Source organism: Mesoplodon densirostris, chromosome 6 (assembly GCF_025265405.1).
Source record: "Mesoplodon densirostris isolate mMesDen1 chromosome 6, mMesDen1 primary haplotype, whole genome shotgun sequence".
Lineage (NCBI taxonomy): Eukaryota > Metazoa > Chordata > Mammalia > Artiodactyla > Ziphiidae > Mesoplodon > Mesoplodon densirostris.
The window spans coordinates 85,600,181-85,613,675 of record NC_082666.1 but is presented as its reverse complement, the minus strand read 5'-3'; the positions used below and the strand labels follow the sequence as shown (position 1 = coordinate 85,613,675).

The 13,495-nt window shown below is 41.4% G+C and overlaps 1 protein-coding gene across 3 annotated transcripts in view; it reads right to left on the bottom strand.

The window, feature by feature from the left end:
* Positions 1-11,387, bottom strand: part of CEP78 (centrosomal protein 78) — a 41,449-nt gene extending 30,062 nt beyond the window's left edge. For all 3 annotated transcript variants that reach the window (XM_060102354.1, XM_060102352.1, XM_060102353.1), the window contains exons 1-6: positions 10,909-11,387; positions 7,612-7,784; positions 7,447-7,519; positions 6,297-6,400; positions 3,993-4,167; positions 1,275-1,388 (exon numbers count right to left, since the gene is read on the bottom strand). In XM_060102354.1, coding sequence (XP_059958337.1) covers positions 1,275-1,388; positions 3,993-4,167; positions 6,297-6,400; positions 7,447-7,519; positions 7,612-7,784; positions 10,909-11,161 — 892 coding nt within the window. In that variant the 5' untranslated portion in view covers positions 11,162-11,387. The remainder of the gene's footprint in view (positions 1-1,274; positions 1,389-3,992; positions 4,168-6,296; positions 6,401-7,446; positions 7,520-7,611; positions 7,785-10,908) is intronic.
* Between the last annotated feature and the right edge of the window lie 2,108 nt (positions 11,388-13,495).

The window sequence follows — 13,495 nt, the reverse complement described above, 5'->3', positions numbered from 1 at the left end:
TCTAATCTATCTGCAAGTCTTGCTAGTTACACCCTCAAAACACAACCTGAATTCAACCACTTTTCACTTGCTCCAAACTTCCAACCTAAGCTAAGCCATAAACATCTCTTATTTGGACCACTGTGATAGTCTCCTAACTGGTCTCCCTGTTCCTCTTCTTTATCCCCCCAAATCTATTCTCTATACCAGGTCATCTTACTGAGATACTATTTGGATCATGCCTTTTTCCAGTTCAAAACCCTCTACTCATTTAGAATAATCCACATCTTTACTCTGGCCTTCAAGACTTTACAAGAGCAGACCCCTGGCTAGCTCCTTGACCTCACGTCATACCACACTCTTCTTCACTCAGTACTCTGGCCATGTTGGCCTCCTTGCTTTTCCTTAAATACTCCACCCACCTACATGCCTGCATACTCATGGCCTCCTTGTCCTGGAATGTGCTTACCCCAGATCTTCCATGGCTTGCTCCTCTCTTCATTTAGGTCTCCATTCAAATGCCACTTCTCCAGTGAAGCTGTCCCCTAACAAACCTATCCAATGGAGTCCTACCTGCCCCCCTACTCTCCTTACATTAAGATACTTTGCACTTCCTTCTATCTAAAATTATATTACTTATCTGTTTGTTCATTTCTATCTGAACTCCTTCACTAGAATGTAAGCTCCATGAGGGTAAGGCTTTTGTCTGTCTGGTTCACTGCTTTATCCCTAGTGCCTAAACCCATACCTGGCACACAGAAGGTATTAAAAAAATTGTTAAACTGACAAATGAATAAAGTACTCCTTGCAAGAATTCAGAGGTTGCACAAGAAGGAAATAATGCTCTTGGTGGAAGCAGGCTTAGCATCTAGGTTTACCTCTATTCAGAGTAGAGATAAGAAAAATTTACAAGTATAACTCACTTTAATTAGTAAATTATCTGCTAAAAACATACGGGAAGTGCAACATTAAAAAAGTTCAGTTGATGCTTGAACAACATGGGTTTGAACCTCGCGGGTCCGTTGACACACGGATATTTTTCAATAAACATGTACTATCGTCCTACACGATCCAAGGCTGGTTGAATCCACAGATGTGGAACCACTGACTATAAACTTATACCCAGATTTTCAACTGCGTGGGGGGCAGCACCCCTGACCCCCACGTTGTTCAAGAGCCAACTGTACACGATCAGGAAAGTTAAACACATTAAGTTTTAAAAACTGTCAATATGTGAACAAATTCTTTTTGTTTTGCTATGTGTTAATCAATTAAAAAAAAAAGTGACCACATACCAACAAGTGGATTTTTTCTTATATCCAAAACGACCAGAGTTCTGTTGGTTTCAAGGGCCTTTAGTAAAGCCTTTGCTCCTTCACTGGTGAGGCCACACTGCTGCAGGTCAAGTGCTTTGCATAAAAGACAAAAGGTCACTTGTTAACGCTATACAGATTTCACATATAGACAACTCTCATTTTCTCACGTGTGGAAGAGTCCTGTGCACAAGACCAGTCATGGCAGGTTTGTAATTTTGGGTATGGAAAGAAACAGAAACGTATACACACACACATAATGCATAATACAATTTAAAAACCTCTTCTTGGATGTGCAATGATAACCCTGCCTTGAGTACCAATAAATCATCCAACATATTTTACAGTTAAAGAACTGAAGAATAACTGTATATAACCTATGAGCAAAAAACATCACAAAATGAATCTCAGTTCATAATTAGCAAGGGCGGCAGTGGCAGTGTAAACCTCACATGCAAAAACTGGTGGAGCTCAGAAATGCACTGCATTCTTTTGATCATGATCTTGAGCTCCAAATCACACTTGAAACTAGTTAAAAGGGGAAAACAAAATAGAAGAAATGTAACAACTTCTCCGTTGTTCTGTTAGTTTTAGAACAAAAAGACAAGTCTAAGAGGATACAAATAATAACAAATTCAAAGAATGTGTGAATAGAGAATACATACTAAAAACCTATCATGAAAGTATCATGGTCAAGAACTCTCTCAGTAAAAGGTCAGACAAAAACCAGAACAAATGATCATGAATTCTAGTAGTTCTGGGGCTGAAAAACCTACTCATTTAAACAAAAGGGATCATCACAAAAGCACAGGTATTAAAAAATATTACATGAAAGGAAACTATCATGAATCTTTTTTTTAAGTGCTGTGTGTACCATTGCATTAAAATAACTGAAGTCTTTCAACACCCCATGACACACAGAAATAGCAAGTCAGACATATGGATCTGACAGGATATGATACAACCCTTACAAACTCTCACTACAGAAGAATGGACACAGGGTATAATTAACCAACTAGCTAAATTAATACAAACAGCCAGAAACCTCACTAGTAAATCAAATGAATACAAAATAAACAAAATGTGGTTATTCTCCTATCAGATTAAGCCAAGATTCTGTAAGAAAAGCCTTTAGGGCTTCCCTGGTGGCGCAGTGGTTGAGAGTCTGCCTGCCAATGCACGGGTTCGAGCCCTGGTCTGGGAAGATCCCACATGCCGCGGAGCAACTAGGCCCGTGAGCCACAACTACTGAGCCTGCGCGTCTGGAGCTTGTGCTCCGCAACAAGAGAGGCCGCGACAGTGAGAAGCCCGCGCACCGCGATGAAGAGTGGCCCCCGCTTGCCGCAACTGGAGAAAGCCCTCGCACAGAAAAGAAGACCCAGCATGGCAATAAATAAATAAATACATACATACATACATACATACACACACACACACATACATACATTCATACATACATAAATAAATGGAAATTAAAAAAATAAAAAAGAAAAGCCTCTAAAATGTATATACCCTTTTGATCCAACAACTCTCTTTTTAAGAATTTAACCAAAAGAAATAGTCAGAAATATAGGTAAGGATATATATCAGAGTACTATACTATTTGTAACTGAAAAACTGGACATAGCTTATATACAATAATGGATAAGCTATGTGTACTGTGGCATATTCATATAATGAAACACTGAACAGTCACAAAAAATGATGCAGTAGATGCAAATTTACTGACTTGCTAAAATGCTCATACTAAATTAACTGAAAAAAGTTATAAAATTTGGAGTAATCCCACTTGCATAAAAAAGGGAGAGGTACTCATTTTTGTAGTTTTACAGTTTTTTAAAAGTGCTACAAGCCAGTGTTTGTGAGAGGCAGGCTTCACATCCACTCTTGGGGTGGACTACAAATTGGCATAGCATTTCTGGATGGTAAGTTGGCAATGTGTATCGAAAGTCTTAAAAATATCGGGCTTCCCTGGTGGCGCAGTGGTTGGGAATCCGCCTGCCGGTGCGGGGGACGTGGGTTCGTGCCCCGGTCTGGGAGGATCCCGTGTGCCGCGGAGCAGCTGGGCCCGTGAGCCATGGCTGCTGGGCCTGCGCGTCCGGAGCCTGTGCTCCGCAACAGGAGAGGCCACAACAGTGAGAGGCCCACAAACCGCAAAAAAAAAAAAAAAAAAAAAAAAAAGTCACACTTAGTCATTCCACTTGTAGTACCTTATTCTACAGAAGTAATCCCAATGGACACAGAGATGTATATACAACGTATTCACATTGTTTCTGACAGGGAAAAGCAAACTAAATCTAATTGCAAAGAATTGATTAAACTATGGGACATCAATATGATGGAATACTACATGATACATCATTAAGTGAAAAAAGCAGGAATATGAAATAGCAAGGATACTACAATTCTATTTTGGTAATCCCTAAGTGTACAAATATATTTATAGAAAAAAAAAAGACTGAAAGTATATACACCAAAATGAACAGTGATTATGTCTGGGTATTCAGATTATAGGTAATTGTTCTCTTGTTACTCTGTATTTTCTATAAAGAATATATGCAACTCTTAGACAAAGTTTAAAGGCAAAATAAAAGCTATCAGAAAAATGAGGCTTTAAAAAAAATCGTATCACAACGTATCATGCCAAAAGCTAAGCACATATAATATTAAAAATTCAATATTTTCAATTTTAGAATTTACCTCTAAGCCATAAATCCTCACTAAGAGATTCTGCAAAAGCACTTGCACCCAGGTCACCAATGAGCGTGTTGCAGTTCAGAGTGATGCGCCTCAAACCAGCCATACAGTCAAGATCAGGTCTTCTGTAACGAAGACTCTCAGCCCATGTTTCTTCATGCCTTCTGATAGTCTGATACTTCAAAGATTTAACAGGATGAAATTAAGATGCTTGAAAAAGGAAACACGGTGTGCCTACTGAGTATGGCTTATTATGTCAGAGATTTACACACACACACATCAAGCATATATGCCAGGAGAATCAACCTGAGAAATTAAACAGTCAGTTCTGCTTTACGAGTCCAGTGACCCAGATTCTAGTCGGTCAGTAATTAGATTCCAGCCACTGGATGACCTGTTCTTGAACAGTTATGTAAAGTTGGACAACTCAATTACAGTCTATGAATTATTTTCCTTATCTTCTAAGTCAGGGAATTGGTTCTAAATCCTATCATTGCTGAGGCTCTAAATTTCATCATTCTGTTCTCCTACGGTCTCCAAACACCTGACTGGGCAACCCATAAGAAAACTTTTTAATATGCATCTTATTTATTAACAAATTATATACACGAAGTTCTATACATATAATTTATGTACATTATAAACTACACAGATATTTTTTAAATGATACAAAGGTAAACAGGTTCTAATATTTTCTTTTCCTAACTCCTAAGGCATTATTTTATTTATTTATTTATTTATTTATTTATTTTTATTTATTTATTTGGCTGTGCTGGGTCTTTAGCTGCGGCATGCCAGATCTTTTAGTTGTGGCATGTGGGCTCTTAGTTACAGCATGCATGTGGGATCTAGTTCCTTGAGCAGGGATCGAACCCAGGCCCCCTGCATTGAGAGCACAGAGTCTTAACTGCTGGACTGCCTGGGAAGTCCCAGGTGCTATTTTAAAAACTATATTTACAAAATGTATCTCACATGCTACCTAGGGTATGCACACAAACTTTAGAGGCCTGGACTATGCAGAGCCAATGTGATGTGCCTTGGGAAAATAATGGTTTGACATTTAACCACAAGTATTGTCTTAAAGACAATACATGCTACCTAGGGTATGCACACAAACTTTAGAGGCCTGGACTATGCAGAGCCAATTTGATGTGCCTTGGGAAAATAATGGTTTGACATTTAACCACAAGTATTGTCTTAAAGACATTCAATTCTTTATATTCATAAAATAAATTTTGGTAACAGGGAACACTGACTTTAAGTGAAAAAAGTCTTATTACATTCTTGAAAAAATAAGACTCAAAATGCTTTTGACACTCTAAAAGCAAAATCATTACTGTCATTTTTCTATTAACAATAACGTATAAAAGCTACAAGCAGAAATAACAGCAATCGCTTACACAGTGCTTATTATGTGCCAGGCACTATTTATACAAATGAGTTCATTTAAACCTCATAATGAGGCATAGAGGTTAAGTGATTTGTCCATGGTCACTAGCTATGAAATGGGAGAAAGGGAATTTGAACCTAGGCCATTTGGCTTTGGCAACCAAGTTCTTGACTGTTTTCTATCCCAGGGGTCAATGGACTTGCCCTGTATAGGCTCAAAGAATTTTTCAATTTTTAAAATCTAAATTTAAAAATTTCCAGCTTTGTGGGCTATACAGTTTCTGTTGCAATTACTCAACCCCACTGGTATAGGGTGAAAGGAGCCACAGCTACCATGTAAACAATGGGTGCAACTATGTTCCAAAAAACCTTTCTTTACAAAACCAGGTGATGGGCTGGATCTGGCCCACCAGCCATAGTTTACCTATCCCTGATCTGCATCAGCAAACTATTAAAAAGGCTTCATGCCAAATTATTAAATAACTTTAAGCCTAAATACAGTAATTATAACCACTGTAAAGTTGTTAAGGCATTATTTTAAAAACTGTATTTACAAATTGCTGATGTAGTGATTTTTATTAGTTTATAAACTACATCAGCTAACAAACACCAGATTCATTTAAGTCTTGAAGACTAGAATGGCATAGTTTCTTCACAATATCACAATAAATGTTTTCAGTAACTAAAAATACATGAAAGTATTATTATGTATTATATATTAAATGTCTGATTTCTAAAATTAAGTGGACTATCTTTACTAAATGGTAGAATCCCAAACTGAAAACTGGTCATATTCTTTCAACAAAACTAAAGCTACAGTCACATGTATCAAAAGACAAAAATTAACTGCCGTCTATGTCAATATATTAATGTGCTTCAATCACATATGTTTTCATGAAAGTTTAAACATTAAATCACCTTTAAGATCTTGGCCATGTGATCTGCTCCCTGCCATGTCAGATTACACCCCGTGAAGTTTACTGTCTTAAGAGTGACAGAGTTCTTTATACCTTGACAAATAACTAAAAGGGAAAAAAAAAACCACACACATAATAAGATGAAGAGCCTATACATTTGTCAATCTTGACTTATTTGCTTTTCTTGAGTCAATTGGAGATTTATAGCCACATCCTTAAAATCATTAACTACAATCTTTCCAAACAGGTAATTGATGAACTGATGCATTCTAAAACTTGTCAGTAACAAAGTGTTACTCCAGTTTACAGCAACAGTTTAATTCTATTTAGATACTAAAACTGAATACACTGAATACTGCAAACTTTATTCCCAACCGCTAAAGTACTACATACCTTTTGAGACATAGGAAGAAAGAGAAAAACCTAAAAAGCATAAGACTCTTCTGATTTTCATTTCCAATGATACATCCCAATCTTGATTATCAATCAACGATTTAAATGTCAACTATAAACCCAATATTTTATTAGGTGCTATGCAATATACTAGAGCAATAGAAGATAGAGGACCTCAAATGCTGTTCCCTCAAATTGAAAGGCAGGCTTCCTGACCCCTCCAGACCACTACTGGACACAGGGAACACACACTAATGTTTCAGGACACCAACCAACAGTCACCTGCTTTGTGATTACTTCCATGACACACCAACACCACTGAGTTTGCTGCTCCTACAGAACGTTACATATATTTCCTATTTTAACACATACCACAGTGCATTATAATTATGATTGCAGATAGTTGTTCTAACAATTTAAAGAGAATGATGACTTTTTTGCTCTTTACATCTTGCTATTTCCCTTCCCATAATATTTCTTGAAGAGAAACCATAAAAATATAAGCAAACACAAAAAACAGAAAATATACAAAATGTGTGGTTTATGGCTTAACACAAACTTAAGTAAGATTAATTCTGACAGTATCCAGCATGACAAACTTCCATGGTACAAATGAGAATGGACCAAGGTTTGAGCAGGTACAGGAGACAATCCAGACATGAACAACACCAAGAAAAGGTGGACAGGAAGTAACATAGTGTGTAGGAAATCACGAGACTAGTCTGATGGGAAGAGACTTAAACAAGACTGAAACTCACTTTCTAAACCTCCATCTCCAATTGGACAATTCGCAAGACACAGGTGCACCAAAGTGGCCGATTTATTCAATCCCTTTAATGGGGAGAAAAAGTTGAAAATTTTATTGGTTTAGTATGCCCCAAAAGCAAACTCTTAAATGTTGGCAGGACACAATGAAGGCTTACCTTTGTTAACATAGTTAAGTCTCTCTCTCTCAGAACTAGCCCATTGAGCTCCAGGTTGCTTAGCGCACCCGACGCACTTACACAGCATTTAAGAGCTTTACACAACTGGAAGGTCACATCTTTATTTCTTATCGCAGGAACACGACTTCTGTAAACTTTATTTCTGTCACAACCTAAAGCAAAATTATTGCAAAATGAGTGATTTAAACCATACATTTTATCATCATTAAAAAGCATCTAAAAAAAAAAAAGCATCTGCTCTGTGCTAAGGATTAGAAACGACTCCTGCCCTTAAAGCCTTCATTAAGGAGGGACATGTGTAAACTCAAAATTTCAATCACATGAGATAAAGAAACATAACCTTTATGCACAGAGATTCCTTTGGGGGCAAAAAGTTATATCTAAGTGATGGCTTCATGATAACCCTGAAGTAGAATCTAGAAAGATGAGGCTATGCAGAGTTGCAGGAGGTGCATTAACTGCAGAGGAAGCACCTGTGCAAAGACACTCAGGCCTGACACCTGCTGGGCACTGTAAATACTGCAGGTGAGGATGACTAAAGGCCAGAGGTCCAAGTGTGAGAAGAGACAGAAATTAAAATAGAGATGTTGCCCGAAGCAAGCCTGGGAGAGAGCATGGCTTGTATCCCACAGGTGATGAGGCCTGTGGCTACCACTGGCTGAGTAAGGATGCCTCTGCTGATTAGAAAAAGGCTCCCCCGCTGCTGAAGGACCGATTAGATAAAGAGAGTGATCACAAAAAGCTCCCCTTCCTCAGGGCAAAGAGCCCCATGAGGCTTGGCCAAGCACAGTTCAGACTACACGCCTCTGTGCAGAGCACAAGCTGGGCGGCTAGTATGCACTAAATCTGTGTGGGCAAGCCATTAGGAGCATTATTTTAAGCGTATCTTTTTATTTTAGAAGCTCACTCAACCCAAGCAGGCAGATGAACTCAGAGGAACTGAGCCCAGGGGCCGCGAAACCACCTAGGAGCTTCTGCCATAGGCCGGGCAAAATGTAATATGGATGAAGAAGCAAATTTAGGAGGAGGCCAAAAGCTACAAGCTAGACCCACTGGATGCAAGACATAAAGAAAGTTCAGTGAAGGAACTCTGAAGAGAATGGGCTCTGCAATAAATTTTTCTTACATTCAATGTCAAATATTAGGCAAAATTAAGTACAGTGGCCTTTACGGTCCCTTCCAGCTATAATTTCTTTTGATTTCTAAGTTATTACTCTGGTTAAGTAAAGTCCCTTCAGAGGTACAAAACAGTTCCTACACCTGAATGGGATGCAAAGAATAATCTGACTTCTCTTCACCAGGGGATGAGTTGAACTGTCCTTGAAGAAGAGATAACAGATGGTGTGAACCCCAGATCCTAGAAAAGGGCCAGGCAAACGACAAGTATTCAGGTTTTTGAAAACAAATGAACAATCATTTCCTCTCCTAGATCTTCACACCCTTCCTCTGCTGGCTACTTTCTCTCAGCTTATAAACATCCTCAAATATACCCAATTAAAAAACTCTCAGACATATGATTCTTTGGATCTTCTTGTGGGTAACCTAAGTCTCTCCCATGCCTTCAAACACCTGTCCTCCCAAAAAGCCCAGATCTGTACCTTGGGCCCAGACCCATCTACCAGGCCCCTCTAAAGCACTGAGGATGAAGTAAGATCCTCTCCCCACCCCACCCAATCCCTTCCTACTGTGCTCTGTATCTCACAAAAAGATGCAGCTGTAAACTGTCACCCACGCTTGCTGCCCTCCCTTTTCTAACTGGTCACCAGGCCCCACCCAGTCTCTCTCGGATCTCCAAAATCCAGTCCCAACTTTTTATAACTTAAGTGAGACCCTTAGATTACAATTCACCCTGCACCCAATCAACTGCCTTCCACACAGAGGTCCGAGTGAGCATCTAAACCAGAAATCCGTCTCACTGTTCTTTAGTGTTTCCCTCAGCCTTCAGGATAAACATCCAAACTTCTGACAGGACAAACAAGGCCCCTTTCTGTTGGGCCCCACTAGGTTTCCAGTATCAACTCTCATTTCTTTCCCAAACCCTGAGTTCCACTCCTGTACCTTAGTTTTGCCATATTTTCTTATATTTCTCAAACTTTGACACACACTTCTCCCTCTTGCTACCCCAGGAGCTTCTACATATCCTTAGAAAGGATGGCACCTCCTCCAAGAAGCCTACCCTGAACTTTCCCTTCCAAGATTCTGTGCTCTGCAAAGGGGAAAGGTGGGGGGGGGGTAGGGATACATTAGGAGTTTGGGATTAACATAGACACACGACTCTGTATAAAACAGATAATCCACAAGGACCTACTGCACAGCACAGGGAACTCTACTCCACAGCCTGGAACAAACTGTATGGGAAAAGAATCTGAAAAAGAATGGATACATGAACAACTAAACCACTTTGCTGTACACCTGAAACTAACACAATATTGTACATCAACTAACCTCCAATATAAAATAATAATTAAATTAAAAAAGAAAAATTCTGTGCTCTTTAGCACCAGAACTCACTTCTTCCAGAGCACTGACTACTGTGCTTGTGTCTACCTGCCGCCCAGTAGAAAGGAAGATTACCTAGGGCAGAAGCATCGTCTCCAGCAGCCCTTGGTTCTGACAACTCATTCAAGTGCCAGGATACTTTACACACATAACCTGCTTAATTAATTCTAAGAATCCACAGAAAGAGTGGTTTTTAATGTCATTTTACAAGTGTGGGGAATGTAGTTCAAAAGTAACCTGCCCAGGCCACAGAAAGCATAAGCCCTAGAATTCAAACCCTAAGCTGCCTTCACACCTGTGCTCTTCCCACTATATGATACGACTATTTAAAAAAAAAAAATTTTTTTTTCCTGAGCCCTGTTTTAATGGAAAGGAAATGAAGCTGGGATATATCAATTTCCTAATCGCTTTGGTCTGTACGGGACAAAGTCATCCAACAGACCAAGTAACATCTGTGGAACAATTAACGATGCTCCAAACTGTGCTAAGTGCTCTACACTGTAGAGCCTACAAGCATTAACAGAGTGCCTCCTTGTAACCGCCACAGAGAGTGGGTCCTGTTAAGCCCATGTTACAGATGAGAACACTGAGACCTAAAAGCCTTAAGGCACTCGGCCGGGGTCACAGAGCTGGCAGGAGTCCTAGGCCGCACGCCCCGTCTAGTGCATGCACACCCGGGCACTGGGTACCGGTTCTAGTGCCCACCCTCCACCTTGCACCATCAAACCCCGTTTCGCAGCGCCGACATTAGAGCCCCTGGAAGCGGGAACTACAAACCTGTCTCGCCAAGCCATGGCTGGAAGAAGCTCTTGATACAGATCAGGGGCAGATCTTTATTAATCTTGAGGGTGCTCAGAAGCGGCGCCCAGTCCACCCCGCGGAGGCGGTCGGCGTTGAAGTCCAGCACGCCCTCCCGCAGAGAAGCGCGCACGGCGGGCAGAGGCACCGAGTCCTGCAGCGCGCACAGGTACTCATAGTGCGAGACGAAGTCGGCCGCGCTGTCGCGGCGCAGCTTAACTGAGTGGATCATGGCCCCAGCGCGGCCTCGGGGGACGCTGGCTGCGGGCACGATGCCCACACCCGCCTGGGGACCCCGGCTCGCCTCCCGGCCCCTCCGGCGCCCACCGCCCGGAGGCTGCGGCCACGCAGCGTGCGCAGGACTTGCGTACCAGCCAGAAGACGGAGGGCCACGGGCCCCAGCTAGGCCGGCCCTTCGTTGCCGCGCTCCCGCGCCGCCTCCCGCGCCGCCTCCCACGCAGCCGAGCCGGCAGTTGGCGCCAGCCTCACCGCTCTCGCGCCGCGGGGCTGCAGCTCAAGCTGGTTGGCGGCCCCGTGGGGGCGGGGCTCGAGGACGTCAGCGCGCTCGCCGTGCGTCAGCACGCAGCCCCGCCTCCCACGGGGACCCGGCCTGAGGAGCAGGGGAGGGAGCTTCGAGACTAGCGCCGTGCGAAAAGTAGGTGGTTTGGAGAATTGGCGGTTTCCAGAAGGCGTTTACTGACTGATCCAAATAAAAGTGAGATATGGTTATATCAATGCATTTTAAAAGTAGTTAAACTCCCGATAAGTGTCTGTGCTCGCCCCGCCCAGGAGAGAGCGTGCACTCTGTGAGGGACACGTGAAAGACAGAGTGAATGCCTGTGGTCCGTTACCTCGTGCACGGGTGTGTAAATTTCTGCGGAGAGCTCTTAATTTCTGTAGTTTCTGCTGACTTGACAAGGTGGTTGGCAAATGGTCACGTGTTCCATGCATTCAGGACGTGGTCGTGGTTACTAATAATCACTTTGTTTTGTACTGATAATGATGGCTAACTCTGGTAACTAGTACTTTCTGTCTCCTAGGCATTATTTTAAGCACTGTTTCAGTATGAAATCATTCAGTTTTCCTAACAACTCCACAGAGAATTTACTACTGAATATCCACTTTACAAAAGGGAAACTGAGGCGTAGGAAGTGAAGTAACTAAGAGGAAGAACTCAGACAATTGGTGTTAATAAATTAACCCTGCAAGGAGGCCGTTAGACTAGTGATGTGGCCGCCTACGTAAACCAACCAAAATCTAAGCCTGTAAATGCCTCAGGATTACGAAAACCTCTAAGGACAACCAGTCACAAACCACCAACTAGGCTTTAAAGCTATAGCAAATCAGTCATTTCCTTGCTTTGCTTCTGCCCTTTTAAAATAAAAATCTCTGCAGCTCCTGTGGTTGGAGTCTCCTCACCACTTCCAGTTTGGTGGTGCCTGAATTGAATCTATTTTTGCTCAAATAAAGTCTTAAAATTTTAAACATGCCTCAGTTTGTCTTTTAACATTGGCTGTAGAAGTTGGATGTGTATCCAGTGTCTAGAACAGCGGTCGTCCTCTGGTCAGGCCTTAGGCGTTATGCATACAACGTTCCTCTTCTACCACCACCTTCTGGATGCCTCCACCCACTACCAGCTCCTGCGCATCAGATCCCCTAGATGTGGTCAGCAGTGGCTTTCACATGCAGCGTGCTCACATTATAACATCGCAAACACTCCTCCGTCCTCCAGCCAGCGTGTGAAGTGAAACATTACCATTCCTGTTGAAGAGCCTGGTGTGACCACTTTCCCAAACACAGCCACTCCCCAGCTGACCCTGGGTAACCACTCTTCTGAACTTGGTCTCCATCACTGCCATGGATGTCTTTAGATTTATGCTATATTTTTAGGTATTCTTAAACAGCATATAGTATTCTACTATGTTTTCTCTTCTTACTTGCTTTATTTAGTGTTATCTTTGCTAGGTTCATCCATGCTGACACATAAAGATCTGTCTAGTTCATGTACTTTCCTCGCTATGTAAGATTCCCATGTAGGGAAATACAATAATTTATATGTGTATTTTCCTGTTGATGGACATTTAACTTGTTTCCAATTTTCAGTATGATTTCTTTTTTTAAAAAATTGTACACAATCTTTAAAGGTTACTTTACATTACAGTTATTACAAAATATTGGCTATATTCCCTGTGTTGTACAATACATCCTTGAGCCTATCTTACACCCAGTAGTTCATATCTCTCACTTCCCCACCCCTGTATTGCCCCCTCCTCCCCCTCTGCACTGGCAACCATTAGTTTGTTCTCTATACCTGTGAGTCTCCCTCTTTTTTGTTATATTCACTAGTTTGTTGTATTTTTTAGATTCCATATATAGGTGATATCATACAGTATTTGTTTTTGTTTGACTTATTTCACTTAGCATAATGCCCTCCAAGTTCATCTATGTTGCTGCAAATGGCAAAATTTTGTTCTTTTTTATGGCTGAGTAGTATGCCGTTGGTTACATGTCCCACATCTTCTTTATCCATTCATCTCCTGATGGACACTTAGGTTGCTTCCATATC